At 43.7% G+C, this 27,236-nt stretch overlaps 10 protein-coding genes across 10 annotated transcripts; 4 read left to right on the top strand and 6 right to left on the bottom strand.

Moving 5' to 3' along the window:
- Positions 1-1,683: 1,683 nt before the first annotated feature.
- On the top strand, positions 1,684-3,293 carry FOBCDRAFT_148507 (uncharacterized protein; the record flags this gene model as incomplete). Its single annotated transcript, XM_059608286.1, has 3 exons — positions 1,684-1,776; positions 1,831-2,251; positions 2,371-3,293. The coding sequence occupies 3 exons, from the start codon at positions 1,684-1,686 to the stop codon at positions 3,291-3,293; spliced, it is 1,437 nt and encodes a 478-aa protein (XP_059466306.1).
- Positions 3,294-3,562: 269 nt separating this feature from the next.
- Positions 3,563-8,341, bottom strand: FOBCDRAFT_245552 (uncharacterized protein; the record flags this gene model as incomplete). The annotated part of the gene is made up of 6 exons (XM_059610699.1): positions 3,563-3,582; positions 3,845-4,590; positions 4,690-5,458; positions 5,514-5,895; positions 6,370-7,638; positions 7,694-8,341. The coding sequence occupies 6 exons, from the start codon at positions 8,339-8,341 to the stop codon at positions 3,563-3,565; spliced, it is 3,834 nt and encodes a 1,277-aa protein (XP_059468109.1).
- A 1,340-nt stretch (positions 8,342-9,681) lies between these two features.
- FOBCDRAFT_245551 (kinase-like domain-containing protein) lies at positions 9,682-11,470 on the top strand (the record flags this gene model as incomplete). Its single annotated transcript, XM_059610698.1, has 3 exons — positions 9,682-10,083; positions 10,290-11,191; positions 11,320-11,470. The coding sequence occupies 3 exons, from the start codon at positions 9,682-9,684 to the stop codon at positions 11,468-11,470; spliced, it is 1,455 nt and encodes a 484-aa protein (XP_059466305.1).
- A 498-nt stretch (positions 11,471-11,968) lies between these two features.
- On the bottom strand, positions 11,969-12,499 carry FOBCDRAFT_245550 (uncharacterized protein; the record flags this gene model as incomplete). Its single annotated transcript, XM_054707688.1, has 2 exons — positions 11,969-12,172; positions 12,227-12,499. The coding sequence occupies 2 exons, from the start codon at positions 12,497-12,499 to the stop codon at positions 11,969-11,971; spliced, it is 477 nt and encodes a 158-aa protein (XP_054563663.1).
- Positions 12,500-15,422: 2,923 nt separating this feature from the next.
- FOBCDRAFT_254287 (Alpha/Beta hydrolase protein) lies at positions 15,423-16,820 on the bottom strand (the record flags this gene model as incomplete). Its single annotated transcript, XM_059611109.1, has 6 exons — positions 15,423-15,499; positions 15,563-15,608; positions 15,652-15,768; positions 15,816-15,890; positions 15,943-16,314; positions 16,368-16,820. 6 exons carry the CDS (start codon positions 16,818-16,820, stop codon positions 15,423-15,425), a joined length of 1,140 nt encoding a protein of 379 aa, XP_059466304.1.
- Positions 16,821-17,654: 834 nt separating this feature from the next.
- On the top strand, positions 17,655-17,807 carry FOBCDRAFT_148988 (uncharacterized protein; the record flags this gene model as incomplete). The annotated part of the gene is made up of 1 exon (XM_059608299.1): positions 17,655-17,807. The coding sequence occupies one exon, from the start codon at positions 17,655-17,657 to the stop codon at positions 17,805-17,807; it is 153 nt and encodes a 50-aa protein (XP_059466303.1).
- A 2,235-nt stretch (positions 17,808-20,042) lies between these two features.
- Positions 20,043-21,340, top strand: FOBCDRAFT_147618 (uncharacterized protein; the record flags this gene model as incomplete). The annotated part of the gene is made up of 2 exons (XM_054707686.2): positions 20,043-20,129; positions 20,207-21,340. The coding sequence occupies 2 exons, from the start codon at positions 20,043-20,045 to the stop codon at positions 21,338-21,340; spliced, it is 1,221 nt and encodes a 406-aa protein (XP_054563661.2).
- A 669-nt stretch (positions 21,341-22,009) lies between these two features.
- On the bottom strand, positions 22,010-22,207 carry FOBCDRAFT_148523 (uncharacterized protein; the record flags this gene model as incomplete). The annotated part of the gene is made up of 1 exon (XM_059608288.1): positions 22,010-22,207. The coding sequence occupies one exon, from the start codon at positions 22,205-22,207 to the stop codon at positions 22,010-22,012; it is 198 nt and encodes a 65-aa protein (XP_059468108.1).
- Positions 22,208-23,028: 821 nt separating this feature from the next.
- On the bottom strand, positions 23,029-24,051 carry FOBCDRAFT_148185 (RTA1 like protein-domain-containing protein; the record flags this gene model as incomplete). Its single annotated transcript, XM_054707685.1, has 3 exons — positions 23,029-23,480; positions 23,555-23,803; positions 23,868-24,051. The coding sequence occupies 3 exons, from the start codon at positions 24,049-24,051 to the stop codon at positions 23,029-23,031; spliced, it is 885 nt and encodes a 294-aa protein (XP_054563660.1).
- Positions 24,052-25,285: 1,234 nt separating this feature from the next.
- On the bottom strand, positions 25,286-26,629 carry FOBCDRAFT_108820 (WD40-repeat-containing domain protein; the record flags this gene model as incomplete). Its single annotated transcript, XM_054707684.2, has 1 exon — positions 25,286-26,629. A coding segment is annotated over one exon (1,344 nt), but the record flags the coding sequence as incomplete, so codon positions are not given.
- Between the last annotated feature and the right edge of the window lie 607 nt (positions 26,630-27,236).

Raw genomic sequence — 27,236 nt, 5'->3', positions numbered from 1 at the left:
GGCGGCAATCACAACGCCGGTCCTTTGCGTCGTGGCATAGCGGAGCTGTTTGGTGGGTGATGGCCTGCCCGAGACTTCACAAGAAGCATATGAGGCTGAAGACTAATGGTCCAGATTCGGAGCTCCCTCTCTCAGGCCTCTTGAGGATGCTCTGGTGGTATCCTCAACTGCACCATCTTCTCCGTCTGAGCCAACAGGACCTTGATCGTGAGTCAACCTTCTGCATTTCTTTGAAATCGAACGGAGAAAGAGTGCATGTGCCTCGCTGATAGAGCGGCTCTTGTGAGATGATACTGGAGGAGTCGGGATCCAGTGAAATTGATTACCGCGGTCTGATTTGATATGTTATTTTACGTCGCTTACATTGATGTAGACACTCTTCGGATGGAAGTGATTCTTGTTGAATTGAACTGAGCCGTACAAAGTCATATTTGTGGGCGTGCGGGACGCTGAGGCTAGTCATTTCTCGATTGCGCATGTTGATTGAAGTTATCGATGGATGATGATTGATACAGTTAAGACATTCCGGAGTGCGGAGCAGGCCTAACCCATTTCGTGATAAATGTGGAGTTGTGCTGTTGGAGGGTAGCGTCTCGGCATTGCAAAAGTGGTTTAGCGTCTCAACTAACGATATCTGAGATACTTTAACTACTGCGAGGATCACTGCATGGATCAAGTACTGTTGATAAGACCCTCACGGACTGTTATCGCCTACCCTACTGATCCAGAATATTGCGCGAGCCTAAATTATGTATTATCTAAAGGATAGAATACAGGGATTTCATTTCATGCTGTCTGAAGCGAGTTTGACAAAGGGTATGAAGATATATCAGTCGGTAATTGAATTCATCTTGGCGGATGGAAATCAGAGCACCAAATCGTTACACGCCAAATATGAAGATTTTGAGGTCAAGCTTAGCACCTCAAATGTTTGAATAAAACGCGTTAATTTGACAAGACTGACCGAGCCCTTATGAAGATCCAACCACGGTGGATCGTTAGAATAAATTTCATAACAGTCCATGCAACGAGAACTCAAACTTGAATGGTTGTTATCGGGGTTTCCCTAACCCCATGGTCTTCACACCTTCCCATGGGCCTTGTCGGTAATTCTCAAAGTAGTGGTGCACAACGGCCGCGGGTCACGCCAACCATGAAGCTTGCCTCTGGATACTGAGAAGTTTGGTTCGGGCGGATAACGGAGAGAGAGACCCGACCCGAAGGCCCGATGCTGAAAATCAAAGCGGAGCATCATGTGGTTGGTTGGTTAAAAGACGACTGGCCCGATTCGGAATCCGCGGGTAGCATCCGCCAAGCAATGTCTCTTCTATCTTGCCCTCCCTCGATCCTTGCTTCACCAGGCATCCACTCAACTTCTCGTACTCCTCTATATTCGGTACTTTTGCGGGCGCCGAAATATGCTGTAATACGACTGTATGAGTTCTGAATTGTGGCTCTCCGGATACTTCGGACGTTGGACATGTAGAGAATGGCGAATGCCGTGTAAGAACGTCATCCATCTTACAGCCATCTTATATAAAGTGTATCATCTTGAGCCTCACCCAGTCTCAACAAGGATAATTAAGCTTGAACTTTGACTCAACTTCAACTGATCCTGCCTATTGTTTCTTGATCCATCTCAACACATTAATCCAGTGCTCAGCCTATTCAACAAAAGGAAAAATGCCTTCCCCACAACGAGTAGTCCTGTTTACCATTCTGATGGGCGGAGCCCTAGCCACCGGCCCACCAACCTCCAAGAACTGTTTAAAAGTTGTAGGTCTACATCCCGACCGATTCTACGTGCAAAGACATCTGATCCATGGGTAGTGCGAGTCAGTCAGCAAATTGTACCCTTCCGAAATTGTATTCCCCTCTTCACCCGGCTTCCAGACCGTTCAGCAATCTTACTGGAACTTGTTCCAACGTGAGGCTGCACCGTCTTGCTTTTTCCAACCTACAACGAGCGAGCACGTCTCGAAAGCTATAACCGAGGTGGTCCAGGGAGATTGCCATTTTTCTACCAAGGGTGGCGGCCACTCTTCCAATGTTGGAGCCTCCAGCATCACCGGTGGCTTTCAGTTCGACCTCGCCAAGCTGAGAGAATTCAAAATCTCAGACGACAAGAAATCCGTGACTGTGGGCCCAGGATGGCGCTGGGGTGAATTGCTCCAGCAGCTAGAGCCACTCGGAGTCATCGTGGTTGGGGGCAGGGATGCCGGTGTCGGTGTTCCTGGCTTCGTGTTTGGTGGTACGTACTCAATAGCTTGGATGACGAACGTGTCGATCGCTAATCATCAACCCGGCCAGGCGGTTTATCATATTACTCAGCCCTTTATGGCTGGGGCATAGACAACCTCATCTCGACAGACATTGTGCTTGCGGATGGCTCTCTTGTGACTGCCAACCAAACGTCTCATCCTGATCTTTTCAAGGCCTTGCTGGGAGGCGGTGCACACAACTTTGGCATCGCCACAGCCCTCACGCTTGAACTACATCCTTATGACGGAATGTGGGGCGGTTATGTTCTCCAAAAGGGCGACCAGATCGATCAAGTCTTTCCAGCCTATGACAAGTTCTTCAATAAGCTGCAGAAAGATCAAAAAGGCCATATGATCTTAGATATCACCCGAGTCAATGGATCAATTGCAGCTGTTGAGTTCATCGGCTATCCGGAGCCAGTCGAGAATCCCCCTCTATATGATAGCATTTATGCTCTTTCAAGTTCTGCTAATACGCTCCGTTTGGCTAATTATACCGACCTTGCAGCGGAAATGGCCGTGGTAACAAACTCAAGGGGCCTACGTAACACATACAGGACCTTGACCATTGAGTATGATGCTGAGCTACTCAGAAAGATCTTTGACACCTGGGCCGAGATCACCGAACCTCATGCTGAGGTAATTACTGCAACCTTGGATTTCAATGTCATCACCAGTCAGATGAGGAACAGGTCATCTCGTACTATCAAAAACACATACGGTCTCGGAGGGTCTACCAACCAGCTGATTATCGTCATGTTCTCGTTGTCTTGGGAAGATGGCGCACAAGACACGACCAGCCATCGCTTAGTACAAGATTTGGGAAATACTGTCGAAAGCCTTGCCCACCAAGTTGGAAAATTGAAGCGCTTCAGGTATATGAACTATGCTCGCATAGAACAAGATGTTATTGGGAGCTTTGGAAACAGTAACAAAAGGTTACTGAAGCATGTCGCAAGAACCTATGACCCTCACGGTGTGTTTCAATGGTTGCAACCAGGAGGCTTCAAGCTTGATGGTCAGAAAAGCTAGGCCGTTTTACGCGGAGGGGACTGGATAAGAAGGCTGTCATCTTCGAAGTAATATAGCTCTAGTTAAACTTCTACAGACTTAGACAATTTGGCCCATATATCTGGCAAATCACGTCACTTTTGGTGCTTATGGTTCTTAGTCACAGTCTACTTATACTCTGATAAATAAATCACCAACGCCGTTATAATACCGAAGGGTCAGCTTAGGTTAGAAGAGGTAGCTGCTAGAGAGTTATACCTGCTGCTAGCTTTACTTTCCGCCTTGAACCCTCACCCTGGGATGGTGGCTACTGCAAAATATTGAGATTCCTTATAGCCATATACACGGGCTCCCTATCTCGGCACTGATTAGCCAGTTCTTTCCAAAGGATAGAAAACGAACCCCGGATCCGATACAACATGGTGGTTATCCAGTTGACCCTTAAACAAAGAACGAAACAATCTAGAAAGGGTATTTAATCCGCAAGACTTAATATTGAAGTCATGACTTTCCTTAGAAACTATTTATTACTAAGAGTTACTATGATATATGTACTCTCAACCCGGGCTTACTCATGTCAACCCAACTTTCCAATAGCATTCCAACGCCAACCCTTCGGTAAACACCATCGCCGAGATTGTTAGATGGTGTAACAAGTAAAACATAATGCTCTAGGTCTTGTATTCCATGTCCTTCAATCTTTGGTTTTTCACTCCCAACAATGACACATAGTGTACGCACATTTGGTGGCGACGTGCCCTCGTCGTAGATGACCTTTCCCTGCGCCTCAGCTAATCCCAAGTTTGAAATCTCCCTTGCCTGCGCAGTAAGGTCAATCCTTCCATTGAGTTCCCCTGTATGCAAGGATCCTGAAGTAGAATCTGAGCCTCGAGCCGTCCAAGGCGATTGGATCTTTCCTTCGGCGGTCTCGTATGTCCATCCAACGTGACCAAAAGGGATGTCAACGTATGTGATTGGTCCTTTATAAGCTGTCCACGACCATGTTGGCACTCTGAACTTCTGGTCTCGAGGGAACTCAATCAGTGTCAGGCCATTACTTTGCTGTGTATCCCTCATCCATAAAAGACTACGGCCGAAGAATTCTCCGTTGAATACCCCGTATCCTCCTTCGGTCTTGAAAGCACTGACCAGCTGTTGTTCCAGCCCAGCTATCGCTATGGGTCGATCATGTATCTTCGTAAAATCGAGATTCGAGTATTGTTTGTACAGTGATTCATAAAATCGGATTTTTGCTCCTCTTGTCGACCTCATTGCTCGCTTGGGAAAGTTGGAGTCACCAAGGAATGATGCCTTGGTACTACAAGATCGAGGTCAGTAATGATGTTCGTCTGTAGATATGTTTGCAACTTGCTTGGTCAACTTTGTTAAGGTTTCGCAGCGCACCCCATGCCCACACTCCCAATATGTCTGATTCTCCGTGAAGTATATAGTTCTTGGCGCAAGAGCACGCTCCTGTAGAACCCATCCACGTTTGTTTAAGGCTCCTTCTATCACATCGTGCTGAAAGTCATCAATGGCTTCACAGACATAAACTGAGTCATTGGTAAGATATCCATCTAGCCTCACCGCTTCGCGCTCAGGTCTTTCCCACAAAAAGCCACTCGACGTTCCGTTGGCACGACTGGCGGCAATGACGCAGTATGCCGAGCTGAAGACGGTCTCCATCCTTTTGGCTTCCGTGTCAAAATCTCCGTCTGGTCCTTGCACGATGCATAGCGAATCGATCCAGAGGTACGGGACACCAAGTGCCCGAGTAACCTCGATTGCATGTCTGAATGTGCTCGGAAAGTGCCCAACTTCAAGACCGACACTAAGTCGGCTGTCAAGGTTTTCTGTTGTGGTGCAGAAATGGTCGTGATGTGTCCCATTGCCCCAAGGATGTGACAGTGCAATGTATCGCAGCTCATTTCCTGGGTGACATATCTCACTCGCTGCTTCACGGAGGTATACCTTTGAGTTGTCACAAACAACCCGGCCAACGTCGATTAGGCGAGTCGGAACTTGAACGCTTGACTTGTTTGCGGGACGACATTGGGGGTGGTTCGAGTCACAATCTTGAATCCAAGTCATAAGCAGGTCGTAGAACGGGGACGTACTGGGTCTAAAAAGCTTGGGCAGTCCAAGGTGAATCTCATCAGAGCACAGCCTGTTCCTTATTGAGTCATCTGCTTTCCGAGGTCAATCATACATCCTGTAGAATCTGGCAACATATATACGGACCTGATATCTTGAAGAGCGAGAGCAAAGGCATTTTCATTGTGCCCGTGACAAGCCAGGAGTCACATCTCCGAATCTCTATGATGTCTAGGTCTTTATAGGCATGTGGTCGGAAAGCGCGGCAAACAATTCTATGCAGTGCACATTGCTGAACCTTGGATCTCATAGTCGCGAGATTCTCACTAATCAGAGGCTTATCGCTCCAATACTCAAGATTTTTACATTCTTCGCAAAGCTTTATCTTTTCCCGAGACATAGACATGCTGTCCGTGATCTCGACTTCGTGATGCCTTAGGACTTCAAGAGCAATGGATCTGTCTTCCATATGGTTCCAGGTGTCATTGAACTGTGCATTTAGATCAATAACGGCGCGTAAGAATCTGTTCTTATACTTACTGCCTATGCGAAGAACTCGTTATTTGTTGTATAAAAGCTCTACTTGATTAGGACTTACAGTCTTAATTTGAAACCAAATGGCTAGGTTAGTCTCGTATACAAAGTCCATCAGACAATTGTTAAATATTACTTACATGCTATAGGACGAATAAACATTAGCAACTTCATTTTCACTAGACGTTTAATAAGTATTTCCCACTTACGCTCTATAAAACACCGCGATGCACGATAAGTGGCGTTGTCAAGAAGATATCATCACAGGGATTAGACTTACATACTAAACCTAAGATTAGCTATTATTACTCGCGAGCTTTACCCTCGTGCTCTTACTTACAGTCTATAATACAAAATAATAAACAGAACCAGTTAGTCATCGCTGCTATGCTCTTCGATTCGCCGCCAATGCACCTACATCCTATCCAACATCAGCCTTTGCCACAATCAATCAAACTAAAGCTCGTACCAGATTCGATTGTTTCGAGGTTGAGCCTGAACTCGTTGACAAGAAGCTCTGCCTTCGAACACGCTGTGGACGAGGTGGGGAGACCTCGTTACGACTTTTGCCCGAAGACAGGTATCTGCCTCCCTTTTGTTCATCGTCAATAGCCATTCTCTTGATCTTCTTGAGGCTCCTCTCCAAGTCATCCGCACTAGCACGACACATCTTGATGTCATCCTGACTCATACTTCCTTGGGGTAGATCGACAACAAGAAGCTTATCCCTGACCAACACGACGAGGTCTCTTATCACACTTGGCGTCGCACGGTTGCATTCCGGGTCGACATCCAAGATGTGACTGATCCAACTTCGTGCCACGTCGCTCACTTGAGCTTGCCTTGTACTCAGGTCCGCTGTAAAGTATAATGTTTCATGATGGGTATTAATATCCTTCTTTTCGTTGTAAAAGCTTCTCAGCCCCTCTTCGTAGCCATACAGGAGCCAAATCATATACTCGAATATGATACAGCCCATTGACCATATGTCATATCGGCGTGACCGAGGGACTCGAGAATTCATAGTCGTGATAACTTCAGGTGCCTCGTAGTGCGTGGTTGTGTATTTCTGCCCGGTTGGGTCTTGTCTCTGGGTAGTGGCAAATGCGTGTTGCTTGGCCAGACCTAGGTCAGCGATTTTGAGAGTTCCAAGCCATGGAGACTTTTCATCTTTAAAATGGAGGATATTTTCGGGCTTCAGATCTCCATGGCGCCAATGCTGCTCTTCAGCGTTGTCGCTGGAGTCATCTCCGTCATCTGAGCTTACTCCCTCGAAGCGTATCTTTGGAATAGTCAAGCGATTGTCATCGCCATTACCCTGGCCCTGAGAGAAGATTGTTTTGGATCTCGAGGCAGGGCCCTTCTTTGTACGATGAGCCGACGTTGCTTTTGCAGTTTTTGTTCTAGTGTTAGTGCCATGTAATTTCGAGAGCGCACTTGCAAGTCCAGTTAGTTCTTCTAAGACTCGCATGACCTTGTTACCATCTAGGATAGACCTGTCGTGGGATTCTGTCTGCCAAATATCCCGCAAAGTACCCCCATTAGCCCACTCGAGCATGATGAATCTTCTTTCTCCTTGTTTGAAGGCAGTGGCCTGACTTATCAGGTGTTTATGACGAAGCTCGGCAATCTGGAAGAGCGCATTTGCTTCATTCAGCCAAGACACATGTACGTTGTAGTTTTGCTCGCTCAGGTTTTTCAACTCTTTGAGAGCAACACGTGTTTGATCTGTGTTCGACTGTTGAGTTGTTAGCTGTCGTATCCGTACCAGTCTTGCTGTAGAGGATACTTACCTTCGAGGACCCATGACTAATTTGATGGCTAGGATGAATTGCAGCCTGAAATACCGTACTGAAATGGCCATCCTTTTGAGTGGTACCCTTTTCTATAAATGGGAGTATGTGTTTCGTATGGAATTCTTGGGACGAGCATTCCATGTCGAGTATTGGCGCACAAAATTTCCATTGATCATTGTAAAAGGTCCATACGTCGTGCGTATCCCAGCGATGAAAGGCTTCCAAAGCTTTTTCATGGCTGCAGACTCTTTGAAGCCCCTCTGTGTGAACATCGCAATACTTATTTTCCGAGGTGAGATCACGGATCGGGAGTTCCTTATCTGTCATGCCATGGTACTTGAAAGTATCCATAATGTCCTGGAGATTGCCATGATGCAAGGATGCAGTCAAGAAAAGCTTTTTTGCATGCTTGCAGATGAAGTCTACCAACTCTGGCTTGGCATTCGGCAATAATACCTTTATCTTGTCTGGCGTAACAAGCTCTTTGATCTGACTCTCTGGAAGAAAGGATGCCTCGCTGAGAACACTACGCTTGAGCGAATGTCGAACGGTGTTGCGCAATTGGTTGAGCTTCGTCTTGTCAACCTCAGTTGACGTGAACGTAGTAAAAAAGTTCCAAACAGTAGCCATAAGTTCGAGAATCATGTGTGCGCAAATATATAAGTTTCGCGATTTTACCAAGGCAATCATATAAAAGAGAAAGGATTCCGCAGGCAGGAGTGTATGGGAAAGCTGCCCTACAAGGTGTAAAGGACGCCGACGTTGACTGACGATATGATTGCTCTTTTGGTCCGTAAGCACCGTTCAGCCGCACTTTACTTGCTGGTTGCACCACGTACAGTTAATGCATATGCAAGTACTATACGCTATGATGAAATTGACACACATCCGCGTGACTGCTGCCTGAAGTCGAACACCCTGGCATTTTGGCCATGATTAGTTCCAGACTGATCTGCCGCTAACATCACGTTCGCCGCCATTCGATTGAGGCTGTTGCGCGAAAATTCCCTGCCTCTTGCTATTAGGTAACTACTGTAGCCATTCAGTCATGCCTATATTCTCCGCAAGATCTGACACTCAATTGGAGCCATTGATCCAGATCTTAGATCTCTCAGTCCACGGTTACGCGGGGAGCTAAACTGCTAGGTCCAAATACTTGAGATAAGGCTTTCCATCACTGACGAATGATATGTTTAGTACCACCCTCCAATAGGCAAGAATTCTGCAGCCATTATAGCACTATCACACATCTTGGACGAATGGGCTTGTTGGTTTGCTGACCGAGGCTCAATGCGGCTAAGCATAAGGAGAGATCATTTTGCGTCATCAACGACGCCTGGACAGCCATACACGGGCTGTTTTGATGTTTGGCTTGATAGATCTTGCACATATCATACTATCGAACGACCAATCTCTAATCAATACAAGCTATTGGCACTGCTCTTTAGTTCTTATCAGATACCCGATCTTGGATTGTAACTGTGTATTTTTATCAACGGTTAATCAACAGAAGCTCTCAATTGAATGTGAAACCAGGCTGTGAGAATGCCATATCATTATTGTGATGGTGTTGTGCTGCTGACAGGCGTCAATGGTATTCTCACTCAGGTGGTGTGATGATGTTGCATTCGCTTACATTGAGGCCTGCCACAGTCTTTGCCCGGTTTGCAATCGAGGCCATCACCCCAAAACGCCTATCGGTCCATTTTTCTCATTTAGGCTTCTTTCCCCTTGTCAGGGTCAGGGAACAGCATACTCAATTGACCTCGGATGCTAAGCAGCTCACAAGTCCGATCGCCTTATGAGGCCGCCGAACCGCAGAGCCTCACAGTTCGCATGGCAGTCCACTCATGTGTTTCCTTGTCAGAATGCCTAGATCGTAGCGTGAAAGAACACTATCAACCCCTGTTAATCTTTCCCTGAAAAATCGACGCGGTCGGCAACAAGGGCAAACCTCCCAAACCAAAATCGAATAAAGACATAAAATGTCTCTCTACAGGCAGTTAAATAAATGCCTCATCCCTTGTCACGAAGACGCAGAGTTCTTACCACTGAGTGAGATCAGCGCAAGAGTAACTGAGGACAACATCAAATCGGAAGTCCCCATTCGGAAGCGCTGCTTCTCAAATCGCAGTCTACCACGCACAATATTAAAGCAGGCCAGAAAGATATTTTCAATCCTGGTTCTTATCCAAGAGGCACAAGCTATCGTTGATCTCGTGTGTCGCGATAACATCACCGATGAAGATCTTCCTCTTACTCGACAATCCATGAGCGGGGACGATCAAAATGTCCTGATATCCGCCAAGACTGGAAAAGCCTTCCCGTCATTTTCTCTGTGGCCGAGGGAGGCGAGAGTGCGGGACTTTCTAAACTTCCAATGGCTGGTACAAGCGCCTGTCCTCAATGCTCTCGGCCAACATATCTCGCTGGACACGAAATGCCCACTCCCCCTAATAGACTGTGTTATGAAATGCAAGAGTGGTCCGAACAGCGTGCTACACAAATGCAAGATCCATGGCGCCCATCAATCAATCTTCAAGGTCACAACAACCATCCCTTACAAGAGTACTCTGACGCTCACAAGCTCTAGAATGATCCGGAGCCATATGTTGCTCTCAAAGAGGTTAACAATGACGAGGCGTTTGAGAAGGAAAAAACAAACCTAGAGCTCATACAGTCTCTTAAGCACGAGCATCTCATCAAACTGATCGCTACCTGTCAGAAGGGATCTATATGCTATTTTATATTTCCTTGGGCTGATGGTGGAGATCTTAGAGACTTTTGGAAGGCTAATGACACAATACCACGCTCCCAAGAATTGGTGGTGTGGTCTCTCCGCCAAATTCTGGGCATCGTGAGTGCGATCAAAGCTTTGCACGGCAAAAATACTCGGCACGGAGATATAAAGCCTCAAAACATTCTTCATTTTCTCAAGGCGCATGATGATGCTGCCATGGATAGTAGAAGAAGACTGATCCTTGCAGATGTTGGAGTTTCCAAGATCCATCGAGAGATCACGAGCATGAGACAAGATCCCACAAATTGCCAACAGTCCACAGTCACGTACGAAGCGCCTGAAGCCCAGTCAGACCAACGAGAGGGCAAGCCGAGAGGTCGTCGATATGACATGTGGTCTCTAGGCTGCATGTTTCTCGAATTTACGGTCTGGCTCGTCTTTGACTACAGCACAGTCAGAAGTTTCAGAAAGTCCAGGCGTACTCGAGATGATCCCAAAGACGCCTTCGGAAGCTTTTTCGTCCAGACTTCAGACAACTTAATCCAGATCCACTCTGCAGTCATCGAGGCGATTGGCCATTTACGGGGTCATCCACTTTGCAGTGGCGATACTGCTTTGGTAGATCTCATCCAGCTGATTCAACACCACTTGTTGCAAGTTGACGTCCGGGCACGCACCGAAGCCCCGGAACTCTTGAAAAGGCTAGAGAGCATCATTCACAGAGCTGAACAGGATGGCAATTACGTATATCCAAGGTTTGTCGACAATAATGGTTAGGATGTATATCATGTCAGCTTTCCTAGAAGAAATCACAAACATTTATCATCTGATTCAACGTCTTCGGCAAACCCGAAAATCAGCTTCGTTGATAATATCCGTCAAGACTTTCCACAGTCCGTCCAAGGGATCTTTCTCAGATAAGACTTGTCGGCGGCCTCAGTGGTACCAATACGGCTTTGACCACTGCTCAGTTTGTTCAACTCGAGAAAAACAGCATCGCGAGTCGAGATCTGACCCACCACGAGAAGACCTAGCTTGATGCCAATTTCGATTTTGCTTTCGGCGAGCGGTCCATAGCAAACGCATTCCAGGGTCTCTCCACAAGATGGGGCAGAATCTTATTTATTTCATCCAGATGATCAAGGCCGAAGCATCGGTTGCAGGAGATGCTATCAGAAGCCATTCTTATATGTCTTACCGCGTGCCCGACAGGAAGAGAGATATGTTCTTGGCTTCAATATTTCATGTCTATATGACGATACTTCGAAGTTGTTGAGTGATTATTCCTCTATCGGCGAATTTGATTCCTGCTGACACGTATCTCACAGACCAAACGGTCGAAGCAGAGCCAGTGGCCAGTCCCTCGCAGGACTGCATTATGCCATGTAATAAACTTTGTATAACGCTAGTGGAAGCACATACCCGTGTTCAGAAGTTGTAGAGATGGGTTACTCAAATAAGGGCATTCCAGGGAGGTACATGCTCCCTGGTTTTCTAGGGCCGAGATCGAAGCAGGTATAATTGTTGTTTTATTACTGTGAGGGAATCTCAATGTTCGCTAGAAAATCACCAATACACGTGCAAAACTCCGTATCTGCCCACTTCCTAATCACCCTCAGAGCCGTGAGAAGCTGATACATTCCTACTATACTTGCTGTATCAACAATGCGAATCGCTTGGTCAATAAGCGTCTGCATCACATTAGGATAAGCCTTGCCAACAGGAGGAGGAAGAACCTACAATATTGTCTTTTTCATCAGCAGCGAAAAGCACATGCCAAACGTTCCCACATACTGCATCAAAGCAATAGAGGTAGGATTCTTGGCGGAATTTGCATCTCGTAGACGTTGATACCATGCTGCTACCCATATCCCTAGTTGCACCTTGCTGCGATCCGCGGTGCTGCTTGTAGTCCTTGTTTCGATAAATAGGGGTGCTGGTCTGGACGCCAGAGCAGTATATGCTCTCTGGTTGAGAGTATTGTGCCACTGCGTCTTGAAGAACTTATCGATGGTGGCTTGGAGTGTTTCGTCAGGTATAAGGGCGAGTGCGAAATTGACCATCTTATGGACTGATGATCCAGGTTCTGTCCACGTTCCCGAGTTGTCGCTGATAAGACTTGAACGACTTGAAGCAGCGCTTAATGATCCTGAGCTTGATAGATTATTTAACTTTAGGCAAAACTCTTTTATAATCTAGGCACTGGTTTATGCTTTTCTAGCTATATCTCTTTTTCTAGCTTTTTTCGTTATATCTCTCCTTATTACCTTTTTAGGCTATATTCTTTATTTTCGCCTATTTTCCCTACTTATCTTTCTTGTCATTTCTTTCCGGTGTTGCTCCGAGGTTTGATTAAGTCCTTGAATCGACAAGCGTCTTGTTACTTAGGTATCTCAGTATATAATTTGCAGACAGGAACAAGCGGTTAAAGCTCTTCGACAACCACTAGCTGCGGCAATACCTGGCGTTGGCTTATGAGATAGGTTCTCCGATTTAACTGAGCATTTTCGTCCCGTTCTGCGATATTTAACGCGGCCGACGGTACATGTTAAGATCCCATTGGTTACGTCACGTATGTCCTACAATTTTCATTTCACAACCACTAATCACGTCAGGTACGACATCGCCCGTACACATGAACAGCTTCACATTCATGAGATAAGTACAAAGAAGACATTTATTAGCTCTCTTCTAGAATCTAGCTTACTAACTATTTATAAAAAGTCTTTACCGCTTTAATGTTTTAGGTATTTTAGTAAATATTTTATACTTATTATTCCCTCCCTTGCTCTTACTAGCCTTATATTCTTATAATCTAAAGGTAGCGTCATAGCTCGAGGCCAGACTGGCCAACCCTAGACCAGTAACCAGACGGATCCAGATCACGTGGCGATACGTTATCGCGCAGACGTTCACCGACCACATAGCCACTAAACGTAGCTCCTCGAGCTACGTCTTGTCAATAGAGCCTGGCCTGCCTGCAGTGCCTATCCGTAGCAATAGATTATATTCTGCCCGACGCGTTCCTCGTTTACTTATGTACCTGAGCCCAGCCTGTAACAGATAGCATAGTTTGAAGATATATTTAATTTCTCCTAGAAGTCTTATATTATCCTCCTTTAGCAATTTAGCTCTAAGTAGCCATTTCTTTACTTTTAAGCAAACTATAAGTAACTTAATATCTCCTTACTTTATGTATATATAAAAGATTATAAAGTAAGTAAAATTCTATTTAAGGTTATTATTTATAATTGCTTCTAGCTTTATTACTAAGTTTCTTATTAAAATATATGTTATATTTTATTATTTTTATATAAAAATCTTTGTTTTTTAAATTACTTATATCTTATAAAAAAGGATTTAATAAGTTTTATAATATTAATAGATCGTTTTACAAGCCTTTTTCTCCTAGGAAAATAATTATTAAAAGCTACCTTAAAGTAAGGTTAAGTACTTTTCGAAGACATAATAAATAACAAAATGCCACTATGCCATTAGTTATCTTGCCAGGACGGGGTGAACAGATTTTTAATATAGAGTCCGACGGTAACAGAGTTTGGGAATTTATTCGCAACCCGCTATACCTAAGTACAGATAGATAATGAACGAGTCCATATAAGGAAGGACCTGCACTATACTGCTGGAACATGACTTCATGTCAGCTTTTAGGCAGTTGAGAGCCGCCTGCAAAAAGGATCGGCATCGATAGAAGGACAAAGTTCAGTTTAAAGTTTTATCATGTAAACTCGAACCTTGATACATGCAACCATATTGCCCTCTAGCAAAGGTTTTAGATGTGCACTACAAAGGTTATTTTCAGAGGCTTAATACATTGCCCGCTTAGGATCTTGAAAATATGCATTGAGTCGTCATTTTCAGATGTTTAATACGCCTCTAGCGCATGAGATCCAGTAGCTCCGGTTGCTCATTGGCCTGCCTGCCGTGTCTCAAGCAATATACTAGTCTAATGTGCTAAAATACGACATACTCTATCGCATAGGACGATTTGTAGATCTTCTTGATTCCTAGGCCTTCTGGTCTGTCTCATATTTGGTAGGAGAACGTGTGGATGCAAAATATTGGGCTGCGACTCATCTGAGTCAAAGGCATGAAAACTCAGTATTGTCATCGCTCGAATAGATAAAAGAACAACGAGGATAAAGCCTTATATAACTATTAATAGAAGATAATTCTAGACAATATTTATTAATAAATAGCAAATACCATATACTATTATTATAAAAGGAATCGAAATCCAAGATCTATATCTCTTTACAGTTATATCTAAAGAGGTCTTTACTATATTTAAAAGGAAAAGAAAATTATTAATACATAATTATGTATTAGACCTGACATACCAAGGTCTAGCTTAAGTGTATTAAGATATGTAAGTATTGCTGATATTAGTATAGTTAAGAAACGAGAGTAAAGAAAGGAGACTGATGAAAGGAATAATGAATCAGTTGATTGTACGGATCAATGTTTTGGTCTCTGCTTGACCCCAGTCGGCATCTTTGACGGACTGCACTTTTTCGGTACAATCAACGGTGTGAACATTGAGGTGCTGGCTTGAAGATCTAGTTTTTGACATAGGTCTTCGGGTCTACTGAATCCTCCTTATAGCGAAGCCAAGCAAAGATGCTATATGCTATTTACTTCTTGATATGCCTAGAATAAAACAAGTTACAAGGTACCTATCCCTTTCCCACGAGCTTACTGACTTTCAGATGGCAAGTTGCTAACCAGATATCTGGGGCAGGACGTGGAAGCAGGCAATTATGGTTCGACAACCCAGGTTAATCTCAATTTTAAAGTAAATGAAGTAAACAAAATTGCCTTTTCCTTGCAAATTAGCTTGACACTAATGGAGAGAAAACTTGTCCATTACCCATGGCCCGATCCCGGTCCAAGGGCCGAAGGTATAGCCATGCTTGCCAAAATTTGGCGCGAGAGAGAAATTGCCAAAAACTTATTAGGTCAGATTTGCTATCTAGTATTTACGCTAGCATTGATTGTCGAGTACTCTCTAACGCAAAGCTGTGTCCCCGGAACAATTATTGGCACTGAGAATACCCTTGTATAGATATTAGCATGAAATCCAAGATAAACCAAATTAGGGGACTTACAATCGTTAATCTTAACGCAGTTATAGGGAGTTGCGCACTGCAATTTCTATTAATGTTTGTGCAAATTGAAGCAGTTATCGCCTACTTACCTGTTTAGGACCTGTCCAACCCATGCCACCACATTGACCCCATTGAGGAGATCCCTCCGAACCACCAGTGTTCGTAGGTACGGTGGCAGTAATAGTGGACGATGGCGTCACTGGATCCTGAGAATTTGTTAGCTGATGTACAGGAAGTAGGTAATGTAACTTACAGTAAAGCCAAACCATTTCAAGTCTTCTTCTGGGAACACATCAATATTATGAGTAATACCCTGGCCCAAAAATGTCTATGGCAAATATCAGCGAAACTGTTCAAAGAAAGTTAGTTGTTTACGTCACCTGTAGCTTGTCGCCAAAAACGTATCGAGTATATGGACTCCGTGGGACGTTGGCAGTGGTAGATTTTGGCTCAGCTGAATAGCCAAACACACCAGTCCATTGCTTAATGGTTTCGTAATAGTTCTGTACATTCAATACTTCATCTACTGACCCGTGGTAGATTTGCATTTTTGGTCGTGGCCCATTATATCCAGGATACATATTCTTAACCACATTGGCCCATTGACCTTGGGTATAGATGGACTGTCCAGTAGCGCATGTTGAGTTCCAGTAGTCGGGGATGTCGTCTTCGCTCCTAAAGCAACCTGCCGGGACACCTGCGTATGCGATTCCTGCTGCAAAAATATCGGGGTAGGTGGCAGCCATGACATTCTGTTTCTGGATTAGCTCAAAATCACCAAAGGCTTCTTTCACACGCCACGCACGGTCATCATGGCACCAGAGGAAGTACCCGTAACAAATACCCTGCTACTGTCGGCACTATATTCCTTGATGACAAACTTGGCCATGTTGGCTATAGAGTTACTGGCACCACCACCGTCATGAGTCAAGGTCATCTTTGATGCCACATCCCAGCATTTGTCCTGGGTGTACGGTGTCTGAGGATAAATTACGATGTAACCGTATGTCTCGGCGTAGAATGCCCACCGGGTGCCCTGATAGTATGCTTGAGCACTACCGGTACACCAATGGATGCCAACTACTACCGCTGGCTTTGGTGCTAGGGTCTTAGGAACGTAAAGCCACATGCGAGTACCTGTCGGGTTGTCGCCGTAGTCGGTTACCTCAGCGAAGGTGGACCTGGGGACGACCTCGGCAGCCAGAGCTGTGTAGCATAGAGTCAGCAACCAGAGACTGATAAAGGCCGTCAACTTCATTGTAACGGTAGGGAGAGTTTCATGAGATGGGATTTTACATGGTAGATGGAAGCAAGAGAAGCAGCGTATCACGATCAATATATATACAATCTAGCGCAACGAAAAAATAAAAAAGACTTCGGAACAACATGCCTCAATAGGTCGTTCGGACCAATTGCCTCCGCTTTTATGTTCGATGAAATTAGCAATATGAAATATACCGCAAAGTAAGCTCAACCTTATTGGATGATTGCGAAGTTGGATCTGCGATACATCGGCTTTAGGGTACAGATCCGGCACTTTGAACAACGCCACGAAAAAAATCTCAACATTGGCACTCTTAACTTGTATATATCCGGAACTCTTGCTTAGGGAAATGAGTGCAGGATTCCCTCCCTCATCAGACACTGTCTTACGGCGTGGCGACTTTGGTGCGGGGTTACCTAGAATATGTGGAGTGGACAGAAAAGCCTCTCTGCCTCCTTGGAATGGAAGCGAGGGCGGATAGGAACCTTGCGGTTGTTTGTGAAATAAGACTGATTTATCTGAAGTTGAAAAGGCACAATTCTACGAGGGTACGGTTTCTTTTAGCTTTTCTTTTAGGCTTATATTTTTTCACTCATTGTTATGTCCACATAGGCTGGTCAAGAACATCAAAACAACCCTGTTGCATAGACAGCCACAGAATGCAGCTCAAGTTGCCTCGATCCGCTCCTCGGTATTGTGTGAACTTGTTTCCAGCAACACATTATCGCCCTTCAAGATGATGTCTGCTACCAGTAGGCTCGCAATGAGACATAATACCATCAGGGGAACGGACATGGTAAAGACTGCTCGAAATCCTTGCATGCGTGCATGCAAGATGTCGCCAAGGAGGTTACCAACGATGAGGCTTTTGAGAAGGAAAAGGCAAATCTAGAGCTTATACAGTCTCTCAAGCACGAACACCTTATTAAACTAATCGCTACCTGTCAGAAGGGGCCTATATGCTATTTCATATTTCCTTAGGCTAATAATAGTAAAGATCTTAGAGACTTTTAGAAAGCTAATAACCTAAAACCGCAGTGCTAGGATCTTATCTTATAGTCTCTTTGCCAGATGCTTGGTATTATTAGTATAATTAATGCTTTATATAAAAGAATTACCTAATATAGAGATATTAAGCCTTAAATAATTCTTTATTTTCTTAAGGTATAAAATAATACTACTATAGGTAGTAGAAGAAGACTAATCCTTATAAATATTAAAGTCTTAAAGATCTATTAAGAGATTACTAATATAAGGCAAGACCATATAAACTGCTAGTAATTTATAATTATATATAAACCACCTAAAGCATACTTAAATTAATAAGAAGGTAAGCTAAGAGATTACTAGTATAATATATAATCTTTAGGCTATATATTTCTAGAATTTACTATTTAGCTTATCTTTAATTATAGTATTATTAAAACCTTTAGAGAGTCTAGGTATACCTAAGACAATCTTAAAGATATATTTAAGAGCTTTTTTAGTTAAACTTTAGATAACCTAATATATATCTACTTAGTAATTATTAAAGACTACATATTGCAAGTTAATATCTAGAAATATATAGAAGCCCCTGAACTCTTGGAAAGGCTAGAAAGGATTACTTGTAAAGCCGAACAGAGCTCCGATTACTTGTATCTAATATTTAACCGCAAGGCTGGTTAACATATCCAGTACGGCAGCATTCCAGAACAAATCACGTATATTTATTATCGCATTTATTGTTGTCGGTACCTGAATCTCAGCTTCTTTAACAAATTCCTGTCGAGACTTGTCAGAGTCTGTCCCAGAGATCCTTCTCAGCCTCGGCCGTCCTACCATCTTCACCGCTGTCCCAATTGTCGAACTTGAGATCAACAGCATCACAAGTTGAGATCTGACCCAGCAAGAGAAGTGCTTGCCTTGGTGTTGATTCCGATTTTGCTATCCATAAGGGACCCGGGCCAACAGCGATCATGGGTCCACTCCACGAGACCGGCCAGGTTCTTACTTGTGCCGTCCGGATGATTTGTGCCGAATCATAATTTGCGAGAGATACTGTAAGAAGCCATTCTACTCCATTGGCTCATTCTAACCCACACTGACACCTATCTCATAGACCGACGCTCGGCTTTTCCTGCCGAGGCAGAGCTCAGTTGCCAGACCTATGCAAGCTTCCATTTTACGGTGTGACAAGCTCTGCATATCGCCAGAGTGAGAACATACTACTGAGGTGGAGATTGTTAACCGTCATGGACAGCGGAAGAAAACCTACAATTTTGTCTATTCATCAGTGGCAAAAATGACATGCCGAGAGCTACCGAAAACTTACAGCAATAGAATAGGAATAAACCTTTTAGTTTACTAATTTATTATAAGATAACCTTTTAATTTACTAGAAGCTAACCTTTTAATTTATTACAAGTTAATCTTTTAAACTATTATATATTAATCTTTTCACTTTATAATAAAAAGTGAAAAAGCTTGATACCCTTATATAAGGCTAAAAGTAAAAAAGAAACAATAAAGTTTTAATATAATTTAAAAGAAATATTACTTTAATAATATAATCTTGTATAAATAGCTTATTTACTTTAATAAAAAGAAATCATTAAGCTTTTTATATCTACTTAATAAAGTTAAAAGTGGTATTTATAAAAGAAAAAGAATTTTTATTAATTTAACTTATTATTTTTAATTTAAATAATATTTATCTTGCCTTTAAATGTATATATAAATTAGTATTGTTTTAAGTTATAAAGAATACCTTTTAATAGGTTTAATATATTATAATATATTAATAAGATAATTTATAAGGAAAATTAATTATATAAGATTTACAATGCTTATTATTTTATAATATAGCCACTATAGCTTATATAACTTTAATTTAAGCCCTTCTAGGCAGTGTGTTTAAGATCTTTGATTAGTTAGTTTATTAATCCTGCACGGTGGCATAAAGAAACAGCACGGTGGCTAGAAGGGTGGCCCTAAGCCACCCAGCTCATTACCTAGTTAGAAAATTAGCTACTTATACCTCGGCATTAATATCTCGTTTCTCGTTTAACTTCGCTCCCTTTTAGAGTAAATTAATTATACCTCGCTCCACCTTTATTAATACTCGGAATCGTCCTGGTTATAAATATATTATCCCTCTGCCTAAGTTTTTATAATAGGATAGCTTTTTTCTCATTAAAATCTTTACTATCCCCTACTTCTATCACGATAATCTTGATGTCTTCACAGAAAACACGGCCCCGCCGCAAACCTCATACGAAATCTAGAGGCGGCTGTACTGAATGTAAGAAACGACATATCAAGGTAAAGTCTTCTCTGTCATAATTCTGACCACTCCTTATCTCTTGTCTGCTCCTCACACTTATACTATGAGATGTTAGTGCGGAGAAGAAAAGCCTGACTGTAGATCATGTATTATAAGACATATATATTGTTTTTACCCACACCTCAAATCGTCATCTGGAACCAGAGGGGGCTCACTCCATGGCGATGAACCAGGCTTGTCTCCAAAGGGAGAACAGCAAGCACCACCCAGCCCTTCATCATGGCATTCGTCGGTTGTATTTACACCTAATACACCGCCACACCTTCATGGAGTCGGCGATTTCGAAATGCGGGATCTCAGTCTCTCCCACCACTGGACAGTTCATACAGGCCGCTCTATCAGTCAATGCTGGTCTACCGAGAGCCCTTGTGGTGTTGACATATTTCGGCTCGGCGTCAATCATTTGTTTGTCATGTATGGCATTTTGAGTGTCGCCAGCCTACACCTTGCCTCTCGCGAACCTGTTGATTCGAAAAAGTATCTCGAAATAGCTGAGATGCACCACAAACACGGGATAGAACAGGTTCGGCAGTTGGACTGGGAGAGCATGGACGCTTCTAGCGATGCACTTCGAGCTTTCTCGACCCTCAATCTTATCTACACCTTGGCTACCTGTGGTCCGCTGGCAGGCCTCACAGGCGATTCCAGCCCGGACAAACTCTCTATTGGCCCACAATGGATACATGAAGTCCGGGCTACTGCACCAAAGGTTGACATGTGCCAGTATCCGACGTCTCTCAACGAGATTGACAATACAATGGACTTTGCTGCAGAAGACGATTATTTCGTTCGCATACGCGAAACCTTCAGCCACGCCTCAGATGCAGAAGTATATGACTCGGCTCTTCTGCTATTGAGGCGCTGTCATAGTCACCTTTCTGGACCCCGAAGTGGCCATGCAAATAACACAACACCTTGCGACATGGACAGATGGTATGCGCTCGTAGACTTTCTCTGCCATCTCTCGGAGGAGTATATCGAGAGGCTCCATCAACGACAGCCGCCCGCTCTTATCATTTTGTCTTTCTTTGGGGCGACATTGTCTTTGCTAGGGGGTTCTTGGTTCATCAAGGGTTGGGCGCGCTCAATAGTCACAACGGTCGATAGTATCCTAGGAAGTTATTGGGCACAATATACTGAGTGGTGCCGTGACATAGTAGCACTTCAATTTATTGAAGCCGACGAATGAGAGAAGCACAGCTTGGTGTTTGTGTTGTTCTTTATCTAATATATCCAGACTTTGCTAGGTTAATTGACTTCTCTGAGCTTATAATTTGTAATAGTTCCTTAAATAATAGCATAAATAAGTCAACTCTGTTATCTGAATGGACAAGGTATAAGTCAGTCTTAAGATAGCAGTTATGCTATATATTATAGGATTTTATTCAGTTTTAAGTCACTTATTATATTAAGTAAATCTACTAGAGGAGCTATCTACTTCTAAGCCTTATTAAATTGGATTTAATATAAGGAAAGTATAAATACAATTATCTATAAACTATAGGAAGAGTGCTTTGCTGTTTTGGTTACTAATTTAGGTACCCTTTTCCTAGAATCTGTTTATAGATTTAGATTCCTCTACCTCTAGTGACTTTGTTATAGGAGTGTTATAGTATGTGATATGAAGGGCGGGGAGGCCTAAGATGGCGTGTAGCATAAATGTGTACTAGAATCAGATTTGAGGAAGTACTATGTGCTATATGTAATAGTCCTTAGGGTACTGTGATATCTTGAGACTGGTCGAGACAGTTGAGCGTTGAAGTAGGCGTAGATTACGTAGGTTGCGCGTCTTGGTTGGGGGAGAATAGCAATATAGGAGCGGCACGGTGTCGCGAGTCGGTTCAGATTGTTGTAAGGGTTATCGAGATAGCCCAGGAGAGTCTGCCAAGTGGGTTTTCGATGCAGATGGGCTGTTTGTAGATGCTTCAAAGAACTGGCCTGGGCACTCGCAGGAGATATTACGGTGCACGCAAAGACGGCATTTTGGACGCTCCTTGCTGCACTGTATACGAAACTTAAGATGGTAGGTAAGACAAGAGCTATAAGAAAAAGACATACTTACTTTGACATGGCGCTTCCGACAATCTCGACGTGATCTGCGTACGGATCGTGCTATTGGTTGCACTTCCGGTCCTTCCGGCATGATAATAATGGTCTCGTATTGAGTGTCAGTGAGAGATGGATCAGAGGAAGCGCTCGTATAACCGTAAAAGAATTGAAAGAAGATCAAAAGCGAACAATCCGAGATTTCTTTCTGGCTCGGCGTTAAACTGGCATGATTAATGACCTTCAACGAGTAATGTTAGGGGCTTGATGCACTGACCACCTCCTGTTCGAGCAAAAGATCGTTTAGATTCGCTCAAGTTCTTTCCGGTGTCGCTAAGCCTTGTTTGGACTGTTTATTTATTAACGAGACTTCGTATTGGAGTCTTAAACGAGAAGAGGGTTCAAGCCTCGATGACTGGATCCTGACTGGTACTCGAATTACCCTTCCCCACGCACCTGATTCCACATTTCCCTTTCGACACCGATTAGCGGCTGCCACAGGCAAGCACATCAATTACAGAAGTACTCTTAAGCTGGCGGCTACACGACAACGTGGCGACAGGCATTGTGATTCAACTTGAAAGTGAAAAAATAGATTTAAAGCTATCAGAAATACATTACCTTATTCTATTAATTCGCTTCTTATACTTAAGACTATAATACTATATATATATATATTAAGGCATTTAATATTTTATTAAGCAGATATAAACATTTTTAAATAACTAGGTAATAGCTCAGGCTTATACCACCCTCTTAACCAACACAGTCCCAATTTATGCCTCGTCAGAGCTAGCGAGGAATAACTCGTAAGTCAATGTTGTCTTGACACTACACATCTGAAGTCAAGCGGTGATGCATAGCAGGAACAAAACCCAACTTCATCCCGTTATCGTTGCCCCTCTGTAGAATTATTATCAAGATCTCAGCAGGATGGTACCAGCTGAAGAGAACCATGACAAGAACCATGAGAATAGCGTCAAAAACATAGAGGTATGCTTCATGCTTAAGTATATACCCATCAGAACCTTGTAGGTACTCAACAGCTCTGAATATAGATCGAACCATAATCAGCACGCTCCCAGCATAGAGCACATACATATGCTTCTTCCAGGGAACTACATGTGAGCGTCCGGTTGGAGATGTGTTAACGGACCAATTAAATGCGACAGCAACAACGATGAATAGGCCAAAGAAGACAAGTTGGACAAATAGACCACCAATAATGACTTTGGCACCGTTGTCTAAAGCTTCCAAGGTGCCTGATGATTGATAGCCCCCACCTGTTGTGAAGACGCAATCAGTACAGTGATCGTTTGCGTAATACGAAGCTATTAATGGATAATACTCGACTTACCTCCTGCTTGAAGGAAAAATGAGACAACATCTCCAATGACAAACATCTTTGTAAGCCACTTAAGCGGAATCAGACTACGTGATTCACCTTCCACCATAACAATGATCCGCCCAAGCTCCATGTAAATGGAGGCGGCATAGAGGGCTGGAGCAACTAGTAGGAAGATAGCTTGAATGATATACGGGCCAAGCGTCCAGTTAGGGCTTTCTTGGCCAGATTTGGCACGGGCTGCATACCCAATAACTTCGACTGCAATAGAAACATCGCTATTAATTAATGGAAACTTAAACCCAGGACCTTTAGCATGACTTACGGATACCACCAGTCGCTAGAGGAATCATAAACCAGCATCTTTTCTGAATAAGCTGCCAGAAGTGCAGTATGGTAATGCCGATAAAAACCAAGGCCACGATTACAGCGGCTGCTATCGAAGGGTGGTAATGGTAAAGGCTGAAACCATCATCAGCACCCGCGTCATCTCGATGAACAAGAAACATCATGGGCAACGAATCAGGCAACGGCGCAGGGTCGAATACCGAAATAAAGAGAATGAGATCTCTGATAAGAAAAAACCGCTGAAGGAAGGCTAGGGAAGAAAAATGTAAGGATCCAAAGGTAAAGATAATGTAATGTGTCCAAGAGATCGTTGAGCCTGAAATGAACGTAAGCGTAATAAAGAAAGAAAAGTAATCGAGAATGGCTGAGAATGATTGAAGGGAATTGAAGACTTGTTAAAGCATGTTTTGAAGAGGCAGTTCTCCTACAAGATCAGGGGAAAGTTGAGTGTGCCTATCGATTGTCTCAGTTTGCCTTGTCAAAATCCCGTGCGTTACTCAGCCTCAAACTTCGTTAAACGAGCCTGATTAAAAGAACTCGTTTACTCGCTCGCTCTCCCGTCACGTTAAACTCTATGCGCACCTAATGCCGGTTGGTTTAGTCCTGAAACTTAGACCCGCTGTTAGATCTTGAGGCGCGCGGCTTAATATGTTTCTATTTCTGGCCACATTGACTCGTCATTTTCTTAGTACGAGCCAAAACATAAACTCATTTGTGCGCGGATTGCGTTGAGGCTCATATGAGACAACGTATCACGTACTTATCATCAAGCACATGATGTTGGCATCTAAATTAGACTACGATGGTATCCACAGAATCTTGCCGAGGCCCCTCGGTGTTTAGGGGTTCGCCATTGAGACCTACCCTACTCCGCTGGGCGAGAAATCTTGACCCAGAGTTGAATAGCTAGGACACATCCAGAAGATTATCTAGACGTAACGGAGCAGACATGGTTTGAGACATAGATTAGCCCATATATCTTGACCAGAACCGAATGACTGAACTGTGTCTGGTTTAAATATGGGCTTTGGCTATTGTATTTGGTCTCAATATTGAAACTACACTTCTGGTGTAACTGTCAACTTCGTGTGCATCTCGTTTAATGCTGACGTATTTATCTTTTATTCAATTCGAGTAGTCTGTATTTGACAATCGTGACTCATCCGCTCCAAGTAGTAACGTTACAGTAAGGTTCACAAATACTTTATAATTCAGATCATGCAAATCAGGCAAGAAATTTCACGTACTAGTTGTTGATAGACTCAGCCTATTGATATTTACAACTACCCTATTAGTAATACTACAATTGCGTATGAATCTAGACCTCGCTTGAAGAGTTGATAAAGTTCGGCATGCAGGTTATTGAAGGACTTGATAGATATGATGAGTGTGAGACCGCTTAACAAAAGCGCAGTCTTGACGATACACCTTTATTTTTCCCATGGTATCTGTCGTGACAATTATGTGACCATGAGGATGTCTATCAGTGGCAGATTTCGTCCCTTTCGTTGAAGATCCAAAAGATGTTTGCGAGAGGCGTGTTGCATGATTTGTAGATTTACATAAATCATCAGATCCTGAGGCACAAGAATCGCAAAGCTCATAGATGGGATCTTTTGTGAGATCCACAAGCTGTCGAGTAGCAATTGGAGCCATAATCGCGTTTGTGACCACCTCGGAGTGTGTATGAAATCTCTCATAAGGTACTTTACGCTCACCAGAGCCCAGGTGCCAGATGTGAACCTCATCGCCCTCGCTGCCACATATTGCATAGTCCCCAGTATCGTTGAAACGAGCGTGTATTTGGCTCGATTGGTTTTTGATTCCTTCGAGTGTGGTTTCAAGACCATAATCTGAAAGACGATAGATGCGGACCCGTGAGTCATTTGCTGTAATCATCAATTTTGCTTGGCCAGGTGTTTCAAAACTGTCAGAAGGATTTGACGTTTGTAGGCCTGTAATTTTGAAGCATGCACTACTATTAGTTTCTGAAAACCTAATAGATAGTCGATTTCGTTCCGTGAGGCCCTCAGTGTTGAGAAACACGCATGTTCCGTTGAAAGTACCGCATATCGCAACTTTGCCGTCCGGTGCAAAAGCTACAGCAGTTATAATATCTGCCACGGGTAGCGAGTAGATAATTGATGTTCTTGGGATATCCCAAAGTCTTAGCGTAGCATCAAAAGATCCAGAAAGGAAGAAACGGTCATCGGTGGGATGGAATGAAACCGAGGTTACAGTCTTGTTATGCTGAAATACTCGAAGACAGTTTAGTTGGCTTGGATGCCATAGACGAACAGTTTTGTCTGTTGAACCGGAGAGTAAAAAGTCGTTCTTGCTCCAACTTAAGGTTAAAATCTCCCCTGAATGGCCCTTAAACTCTTTGATAGGAATTGACAGAAATACTGGTGCTGGATAGCTTTTTGACGCTGATACTTGCTGGCTGTCATGCATTTGCTGGTCCATTCGTTCGTCGTCCGTAGTGAGGACCTTGAATAATCTGATGAATCGATCCTTGCCAGCAACTGCTAGATAGCGTCCTCCCAAGCTGAAATCGGCTGTCCAGATGGTAGCAGTACCACCACTTGACATTTTGCTGCCAATCGCAGTCTGGGGCGCTGATCCAGCGGACCCCGGTTTAGGTTGTGTGCCGCCTACCAATTCTTGTGCTAGGAATAGGTTTTTGAAATGGCGGTTTCTCGAGTCGTGAGATCTGATCCGAACGTACGCAGGTCTTTCTGCCTGGGGGTCTGGTGGATTGCCTTGGTGATGGTGTCTACTCATGTTGTCTTTTAGCCGATTGATCAAATAATCTTGGCCGCGTCGTACATGTTATATCCATTAGATACGACTCTGCATGCACTACCTGCGGACACACGCTCTGACCAATTACAAGTACCAGAGCGTGCTGCCTTTGGCGAGATGAGACGCTGCAACACCTCCTGTACGAAAACTTGGGTTCGAGGCCGACAAGAAAGACGCGGTCCGAGCTTGTTATGAGGGGTAGGTAGTACGCCTATAGGCCCTTTGACAAGTAGAACTAGGATACGGGTAAATCGGTTGCCTTCCAACTTTGGTCTATTCAAACGGTGGGCTTTGCGCGAAGGCCCACTTCACCACCGTTCAGCTCATTTCTATCTGTCAACGACGAGCCTTCATGATGTATCACATCCGTAGGATCGTAGAAATGGGGTGCAGATTTCCGTAATGCAAAGAGTCAATGATCATTCTCTTGTTATCTGCATTGAAGCGGGCACGTTTATTGCGTGCCCACTCTGAGAGCGTGGCACGTCACCTGCATGGAATAATGAGAGAAATGCAACAAACAGCGACAAAAGAATATACT

The sequence above is a fragment of the Fusarium oxysporum genome, chromosome XI (assembly GCF_013085055.1).
Source record: "Fusarium oxysporum Fo47 chromosome XI, complete sequence".
NCBI classification, from domain to species: domain Eukaryota; kingdom Fungi; phylum Ascomycota; class Sordariomycetes; order Hypocreales; family Nectriaceae; genus Fusarium; species Fusarium oxysporum.
Note: the sequence above shows the minus strand (reverse complement) of the source record. Positions and strands in the feature narration are given on the sequence as shown.